Source organism: Arachis duranensis, chromosome 10, assembly GCF_000817695.3.
Source record: "Arachis duranensis cultivar V14167 chromosome 10, aradu.V14167.gnm2.J7QH, whole genome shotgun sequence".
Taxonomy (NCBI): Eukaryota; Viridiplantae; Streptophyta; class Magnoliopsida; order Fabales; family Fabaceae; genus Arachis; species Arachis duranensis.
The window spans coordinates 24,423,942-24,432,779 of record NC_029781.3 but is presented as its reverse complement, the minus strand read 5'-3'; the positions used below and the strand labels follow the sequence as shown (position 1 = coordinate 24,432,779).

Sequence of the window (8,838 nt, the reverse complement as noted above, 5' to 3'; positions counted from 1 at the left end):
ATTTATGAAATAATTTTTTTAAATAAATTTATAGACTTGTTGAATTTTAAATAAGTCATTCTAATCCAAAAAAAATTTATAAAAGATAACATATAGAGGTTTACTATTTATTTACTATATAGATCAGATTCGTCAAAACTAAAATGCGATTCAGTTCGACCACTTTCACTTGTACCTACTCTGTTACCCATTTTGACCCAACTTTAAATTTATGCGTATTTTAAAAAATTAATTTTTTAATATTTATGTAAATAAAAAATCTAACCATTCATTGAATACATTAATTTCTTATCATGTTTTTTTGATACTTTCTTTTATCAAAAATATTTATAGTGAGGGAGTGAGTCAAATACGATAAACCTGAATTGCAAATAAGGTTAGTCTATTTCTTTCTTTTTCTCCCTCTTCTTCGTAGATATATAGGCTACATTCATTTATTCATTCTTCATACACTCTCCTTCTCTTCTCTCTCTCTCTCTCAGGTGTTAGCGTTACCATGTACGTTTTGTCAGACCTCGAATCTCTAACTTCAACCCGAAACCAAACGCCTCCCCCCCTTTTTTTTTTCCATTATTAATTAATTAGCAAGTAGCAACCAACCAACAAAACAAACCTGCAGGGTAACAGTAGTGGTGTTTTTCTTTCTTGCTTGCTGGGTTTAGTTGTTACCATGAATATATGCCCATTGAAAATGCCAGCTTCTCTGCACATAACACCCCGCATTTAACACACCTCTCTCAAAAGAAGCAGAAAATAAGGGTTCTATTTAAGACTCTTCCAATTGTGGCAGAAGGAAACAGAGACAGGTTTGAACTTTGAACTTTGAAATGAAAAAAGACATTGTAATATTCAATTATGAAGAAACTTAACGTGACTCAGTGACTAAACCAAGCCGCAAAAACTGCTTTATATGCTGCCGCTGTTTCTACTTTACACCTTCTTCATTATTATTATTATTGCTTTCTTCTTCTTCTTCTGAAAAACGAGTTTCGCACTGTCTTCTTCCTCTCTCGGTTGAGTTTTCATAACTCGTAAATATTAATTTTGCACTTTAGATTTCCCCCCCTCACAATTTGGTACTTATCTTCTATCAACGTTCTGTTCTGTTCCACATTCTGTTTCATTTATTACAAAAAAACAATAAAACAAACATAAAGAGACTCTGTTTCATTGTGTGCATGTTGTCACTTTTCAGATCTTAGAAGAAAATGGAATCGAAGAAGCAAGCGGAAGAAGCCATAATGGCGGCAGCGGAGAGCGGTGATGTCGGAGACGGAGACAAAGAGATCAATTCAAAGTTAAGCTTGAAATCCGCTCTCTGGCACGGTGGCTCTGCCTATGATGCATGGTTCAGCTGTTCCTCAAATCAGGCATGAATTCAGTGATCATAAATAAAAACTCTTTCTCCTCATTTGTGTAATGTGATTCCAATTCTTTCGTTTCGCGGCGGTTTTTGCAGGTCGCACAGGTTCTGTTAACGCTTCCATACTCATTCTCGCAACTGGGAATGGTTTCAGGGATCATATTCCAAGTGTTCTATGGATTTCTTGGAAGCTGGACCGCTTACTTGATTAGCATTCTCTACATCGAGTACAGAAGCCGCAAGGAGAAAGAGAATGTTAGCTTCAAAAACCATGTCATTCAGGTAACTATGTTCTAACTTCTAACTTCTAACCACTTTGTGGGAATTTAGAATTGGGTGAAGACGGAAGAGCAAATATCCTTCCACGTCAAAATCAGCTACCAAATTAGCATAAGTCATTTTCAAATTGTACTTTTGTATTTTAACATATATTTCAATCTGATGTTTGATTTGATGGTTAATTAATTTTTTTATGTGCACCTAAATTATTATTTTTATCTTTTCCATTATAAAAGAGCAATTTTCACTGTGAAAGGTAAAATATATATGATAGCACTATGAAATTAATCTCATATATGAAATATGAAACAAGTTTGATTTGTTTTGGTTAAAATTTTGTTTGCAGTGGTTTGAAGTGCTGGAAGGTTTATTAGGACCATCTTGGAAAGCAATTGGATTGGCCTTCAACTGCACTTTTCTTCTCTTTGGATCTGTGATTCAGCTTATAGCTTGTGCAAGGTCTCCCATTCATTCACTTTGATTATTGAAGGAGTGTGTTTATTATTTGCTATTGGGATTTTATTTATTCATTTATGTATTATTAATTTATTATTGTTGCAGCAATATATACTATATAAATGATAAATTGGACAAGAGGACTTGGACCTACATTTTCGGAGCTTGCTGTGCTACCACAGTGTTCATACCATCATTCCATAACTACAGGATTTGGTCCTTCCTTGGCCTTGGCATGACCACCTACACTGCTTGGTATCTCACCATTGCTTCCATTGTTCATGGCCAGGTAATTAAGCAACCCCATCCAAGTAATCTTTTAATTAATGTATGAAATACGTAGGGTAAGTTTGGGCGATATTTTAAAAAAGGATTTTTTTAATGATTTTTTAAAAAAAAATTTATAAAATAAAAGTGATTTTATGTTTGAATATCTTATGTAAAAAGATTTTTTTATTTATTAATTATATTTGGATAATATAAGATAAAAATATTTTTGTTGTTCATTTATTATATGAAAGATATCTTTATTTTTTTAAAGAAAAATCTTTTAAAAAAAAATAAATTATACCTTCTCAAAAAAAATATTTTTTTTTTAATATTTTTATTTTTATTATTAAAAATCTGTTAAACATACTAAAAAATAAAAAAATTATTTTTTTAATTTAGTGACACCTAAACAAGCATATAATATTTATATAAAATATCTAAAAGATTAGTTTTGTTGGACGAAAATAATAAAATAATAAAATATAGCCCAATTGACTATTGAGTCCACTGGCTAAACACAGATTTGCTTTCTAAATATTTTCAAATGGTTTCGCTAGATCTCATAAAGTCTCCATTAAAAAAAAAAAAGATAAAATAAATAAATTTAATGATGCAGGTAGAAAATGTGACCCATTCGGGCCCATCCAAAATGGTATTGTATTTCACAGGCGCCACAAACATTCTCTACACTTTCGGCGGCCACGCCGTCACCGTGTAAGTCCCCTTTTTATTTTTGATATTCCACTGAGACGTTTCCTTATTATTTTGCTCATTAAGTCAGACAAAATAATAATCACATTGTTCTTTATGTACTTAAATATATAGTCCAATTCACACATCATCAGTGGCGTTGGATAATTTCATTTCAACAGAGCCACAGACTCTTTCTTCAATTGCGGCCTTTTTTGCTTGCATTTCCAATGGCACTTTCGTAAATAAGACAAACTGTATATCTGGCACTTTTGAACAGCATTGCATTACAATTAGTGTCTCCATGTCTTTGGCTTAGTGTTATATATAATAATCTGTCACAACCATGACAAACAAAAAATTGAATCTTTATTGAAATTTTAAAGTGAAGCCCTGACCCCACAATGTCTCAGTTGCACCTACTTAAACCTATAAAATGAAGAAAATTTTGTGACATTTTTACTGTCTCTCATTATGCGCGTGGAAATTTTTTATGATTGCACAATTTCTTGATGTAACTAAGAATTTTTTCGATTCTTTTTTCAAGTACAGCTCATTGATTTTTGACCAAACAATTTCACCTTTTTAAGATTAAAGTTGTAGTGAAATACTAAGATATGATGATGACTATGACTATTATTGGCAGGGAAATCATGCATGCAATGTGGAAGCCACAGAAGTTCAAATATATCTATCTTTATGCAACTCTTTATGTGTTCACCCTAACCCTACCATCTGCCACTGCCGTTTACTGGGCCTTTGGTGATCAACTCCTGGACCACTCCAACGCCTTCTCCCTCCTCCCCCGGAACGGTTGGCGCGACGCCGGAGTCATCCTAATGCTCATTCACCAGGTCCACATTTAATTCATTTCCCTTGAGCTACCTAGCTTGCTTGACGAATCACAAATTCTAAATGGATTTCTCTTTCTGGTTAAAAATAATTGTCATTCTGAAAATATTAATAGTGTTTCAGTAATTTTTTTAAACCAATTATTTAGTTTTTTGATTCGTGTTTGGTTTATATTTTTTTAGTCTTTTTTATTTTCGAATTTTGAAAAGAAAATGATATAATAAAATTAGTTTTTAAGTTTTTCTTCAAAAAAAACCCGAAAAATGGAAAATAAAATAAAAACTAGACCTATTTGGTTTTAAAATATATATTACTTTGATTTTTAATGTTTTATATTTTCACAATTCTATAAAGAAGAAAAAAACCGTATTTCTGTTTCCTATTTTTAGTTTTATCCTCGCAAAAATTCTAAAAACAGAAATAAAAATAAAAACACAAATCAAATGAAATCTAAAATAAGCCTATTTTCAAGATTTTATAAAGAATAAAAATATAACAATGAAAACAATAAAATTGTATTTTTACTGTTTTTAGTTTCCTTCTTTACGAAAAGTTCTACAAGAAAGAGCCATTTAAAATGCTCAAAAAAAAAAAAGGGAACTAATGAGGCCTAGCAAGGCAAGGGCTTTAGTAACAAAATATGAAGTATAAATAATATAACACATATGCTTGTAACTTAATGTTATAATCGGGGTATTTACTAACCTATGCATAATTGAGACAGTTCATCACATTTGGATTTGCCTGTACGCCATTGTATTTTGTGTGGGAAAAAGTGATAGGGATGCATGACACAAAGAGCATATGTTTGAGGGCATTAGCAAGGTTACCAGTGGTAATACCAATATGGTTTCTGGCAATAATCTTCCCATTCTTTGGGCCTATAAACTCAGCTGTGGGTGCTCTCTTGGTCAGTTTCACTGTCTACATCATTCCTGCCTCTGCCCATATGCTCACTTTCAAGTCTGCCTCCTCTAGACAGGTAAAACACAAATCCTTACCTTTTTGTGTCTACCACTTAATGTTCACTTTGCTCCCACATTTTAATAAATTAAATCCTCCAAGGAACTAACTTCACTTATGTCCCTCAAAGGGCTTATTTGACCTCTGACTCCTTACAACATTTTTATATGAGAAATTATACAAAATTATTTTAGCACTTTTATACTTCATAAAATATTACTCCATCCCTTGAAAAGATATCATGTGTAATATGACTTAACTTCAAGAGAAATTACTCAAATTAGTAAAATTTAATCTTTTAGTATTGCCCAAAAAGAAAATTTCTTTGACAATATAATAAATTTAGGTTGTGTTTGTTTGATGTGATTACCCACATTAATCTTTAAAGCAAAAAAGCTAGCTATAGAGAGGACTAAGATAATAACAATAACAAATAAATAAATAATAAGAGGAGTACGTTGGGAATCCATGACTTCCAATTGGTTGACCAGCATATAAATGTATTCTTAATACTCTTTTGGTGGTGCGGTGTGTATGTGTTTCGAGGATATCATTCCAGCTTCACTATTTTTAACCTGCAACTGACTTTCTATGTCCAAGACGGTATAAGTCCCAATCCCACTATTTCTATTTTCTATCATATCCGAATTTGGAAAAATTATTGAGACAAGATATGGTTGGTGTCTTTTCTTTGTCATTTAGATAGTTATATGCTATAATCTTTAATACCAGTAGTGACCCTAACCCTAACCATAAGCTAGGTTCGCTAATCACTCTTTTAAGAAATCTGATATAGATTTCGTTTGATTGGGTATTGAACCTACATCAATTAAGTCAGATACCTTATCTTATGATGGGAGAGTGAATCGACTCAAGTGGAAGAATAGAAAAATTTCAAGTGTATCACATAATTAAGTGTTCTAGTTGTTTTAACCATTAATTTCTGTCACATTATATATATATATATATATGATGGAGATTAATGACTAAAATAAGTGAAACAGTGGTAAATATTCCCCAAGTAAAATAACACTTTTAACAATGGATTGGATCATGTCTAAACCTAACTCCTTAAAGTGACCCTACATAGTAGTCACATCACTATACTAGATTACTATCCCATCCTAAGTCCAAACAGGCATTCATGCCAGCAAGTTAGCTACTACATTTGCACTACTTCTGACTATCAAGTATCAACAATTACAAAACAAGCTTACTAATTTTTCAAGGATCTTTCTTTTATAATTTTTTTTTAATTTTTAATTGATGATATTTTGGTCTTTTTTGAACAGAATGCTGCAGAGAAATTGCCATGGTTCATCCCTAATTGGACAGTCATGTACATAGTCAACGCATTTGTGGTAGTATGGGTTTTTGTACTGGGCTTTGGGTTTGGAGGGTGGGCCAGCATGACGAATTTCATCAAGCAAGTGGACACATTTGGGCTTTTCGCCAAATGTTATCAATGCCCACCAAAAATCCTACCTTCCAAAAATCATACTATTACTATGTATCACTAAGTTAAAAAACATAGGACTATATTATCCTAGCTATATATCTTTTGAATAAATTTTCATATCATAGATACATTATGGTGAATGATTATGATTAATTATAAAACTTATTGTATGTACCTAGAAATAGGGACATCAAAATCAAATCAAAGTAAAGACATGCACGAAATTTTCTAATAATATTTTCCAGCCCTTTAAATGACCAATATAATCATTCGCCCCCAATAACGATTATTATAGACAGCCGTTAATAGTGATATAGCTTTGTATGATTTTGTGTGGGCCCTACTATTTTTTTGTTTGGGCCCTACTATTTTTGTTGAATGATATAAACAAAATTGAATAGGAGTATTGCAGTGAATTTGCCTCACATGGCTAGCAAGTCCATTTAAAGTGAAAAATAAAGAGGAGTTTTGTTACATGATTGATGGACAAACTCAAAATAGAAGCTCATGACTTCATAAGCTAAAAGCCTAAAAGGGTTATTGGAGTATTATTGATAAGGATGAGTTGGCGTCTGTCGCTTTGAAAATCTTTTCACCGCTGCTTTAGTTTATTATTATTTTTATCTTTATATCGAGATCAACTAAGAAATTAATTTTTTTTAATATTAGCTAACTAATGTAAATTTGTTAAAAATTAATTTCTTATATTTAATTTTTTTATTTTTTTTGGAATAGTATTAAAGTATTATTAAATTAGTATTTATATTTAAATTTAAATATTAAACGGTTATCTTTTTTTTTGGCATTGTTTAAGGCCTATAAATAAGTTAACACTTTTATCATATCATGTACATAGTAGATACACATGGTAAATAAATATACATATATCATTTTTAACATGTTATCAAAACTATAGCATCCAATAGTATGAGATTGTTGCCCAAGTTCTCTATTGAGGGCAAATTTTGTTCATGTATATAACACCCCATTTTTTTTATAGCTTTTGTTTGATCACCAGTTTTTTGTTGCCCAAATGGTGTTGTTATGCACCTCACACTTAGGGCCGACAATATATATTTTATTTGCGAAAATTTAATCCAACTCAATCTAATTAGATAGGATTATTTATCCTGTTTATTTGATTTATTGCGAATAAGTTAGAGTGTAAATTTAGGATATACTTTATCTTTTTTTATTCGCACCTCTAATATATTATATGATATATATTTAAAAATTTAATGTGAATTAAAGAAAGTGGATATTAAACCCATAATTTTTTTTTTTAACTTCAAAGTAACCATTCAACTAATTATTTAAATTACTAATTTAGTATGTTTGTTATTTAAAAAGTAATGTTGGAAGAAATAAAAATTAGAAGAAGAGTGACAAGATATTTATCTTTGTTTATATTATTTTAATTTTATTAAGAACTTGATGATCATGCTATTTGTAATTTTATGTTAGATTTCGTTAAAATTTTATTATTTTTAATTTTAATTTAAACTTTATTTTTTATTTTCTATTTTATTAGTATGTATGAAATATGGAATGATTGAATTTTATATTTGTTTGAAAAAAATTGATTTTTTTTGTGGATAGAGTCGGACATGATAGGATTGAGAACTTTAGGATGCGAGTAAGGTTAGGGTTAAATTTTAAGAAAGTTTTCGATCTGCGAATAGAATTAAGATAGAGTTCAAACCATATCCTACTCATTGCCATCTCTACTCACACCTTGATACACCACTCAAGTAGTTCAACTCCCAAAAAAAACCTTTGTCCCCTTACATGTTTTATCATCATGTCACCAAGTCTAAGTTTACGCAATTCCATTTGCATCTCAAGTTTGAGCAATTTTACTTGTTAGAGATTTTTGCAGTTCAATATGTACCACAAGTTTCTGTAATTTTATCTGCATTTCGAATTTTCAGCCGTTTTATTTGTTTTCAAATTTTTTCAGTTTTGCCTACTTTCTAAATTTATGTAGTATCGCTTATTTTGAATTTTTAACAATTCCGTTTGGATGCAAAATTCTCATAATTTTATTTATATGTTGATAAATTTTTGTACTTTAGTATTGAAATTCAAGATAGTCATATAAACTCTAGTTGAATTTAAAAAAATATTAAAATAATATCTAAATATTAATTAGATTAGTATTTAAATTTGAATTTATAGAGAATTATCCTTCTAATTTCCTTTTTATTTGTTTAACACGTAAATAAATGGTACCTTTTATTATATCATATACATAATAATAAATATACAAATATATTTTAATTTCTTCTAGCTTTCTATTTTTTTTTTTTTTATAAACAATGCACTAAAGCACTAAATAGAAAGATAACTCTAAGAGTAACTACTCTAAGATAGGATAAAACAAATGTGCAAGTTGACAACTCATCAACCTTAATCTTATTATCCACAGGTTAAGAATCTCTCGACCCTAATATTATGTTAATGTACTTGATCAGAATTTATCAATTTGACAGAAAATGGTCCATTT

General features: G+C 30.3%; 1 protein-coding gene across 2 annotated transcripts; it reads left to right on the top strand.

Moving 5' to 3' along the window:
• The first annotated feature begins 470 nt into the window (after window positions 1–470).
• Window positions 471–6,562, top strand: LOC107469511 (auxin transporter-like protein 1). 2 transcript variants are annotated; one of them, XM_016088878.3, is made up of 9 exons: window positions 471–806; window positions 1,196–1,370; window positions 1,460–1,645; window positions 1,989–2,101; window positions 2,204–2,387; window positions 2,985–3,082; window positions 3,705–3,912; window positions 4,635–4,892; window positions 6,166–6,562. In XM_016088878.3, exons 2-9 carry the CDS (start codon window positions 1,209–1,211, stop codon window positions 6,391–6,393), a joined length of 1,437 nt encoding a protein of 478 aa, XP_015944364.1. In that variant the 5' UTR covers window positions 471–806; window positions 1,196–1,208; the 3' UTR covers window positions 6,394–6,562. The 2 variants fall into 2 exon arrangements, with proteins under 2 accessions (XP_015944364.1, XP_015944365.1); XM_016088879.3 differs by lacking the exon at window positions 471–806 and adding an exon at window positions 943–1,076.
• Window positions 6,563–8,838: the final 2,276 nt, after the last annotated feature.

Bases quoted from the DNA above. Each gene is read 5' to 3' on its own strand.
- LOC107469511 (XM_016088878.3), top strand. From the start codon at position 1,209: ATGGAATCGAAGAAGCAAGCGGAAGAAGCCATAATGGCGGCAGCGGAG. The intron at 1,371-1,459 runs GCATGAATTCAG...CGGTTTTTGCAG, and splicing joins TCAGCTGTTCCTCAAATCAG to GTCGCACAGGTTCTGTTAAC. The intron at 2,102-2,203 runs GTCTCCCATTCA...TTATTGTTGCAG, and splicing joins CAGCTTATAGCTTGTGCAAG to CAATATATACTATATAAATG.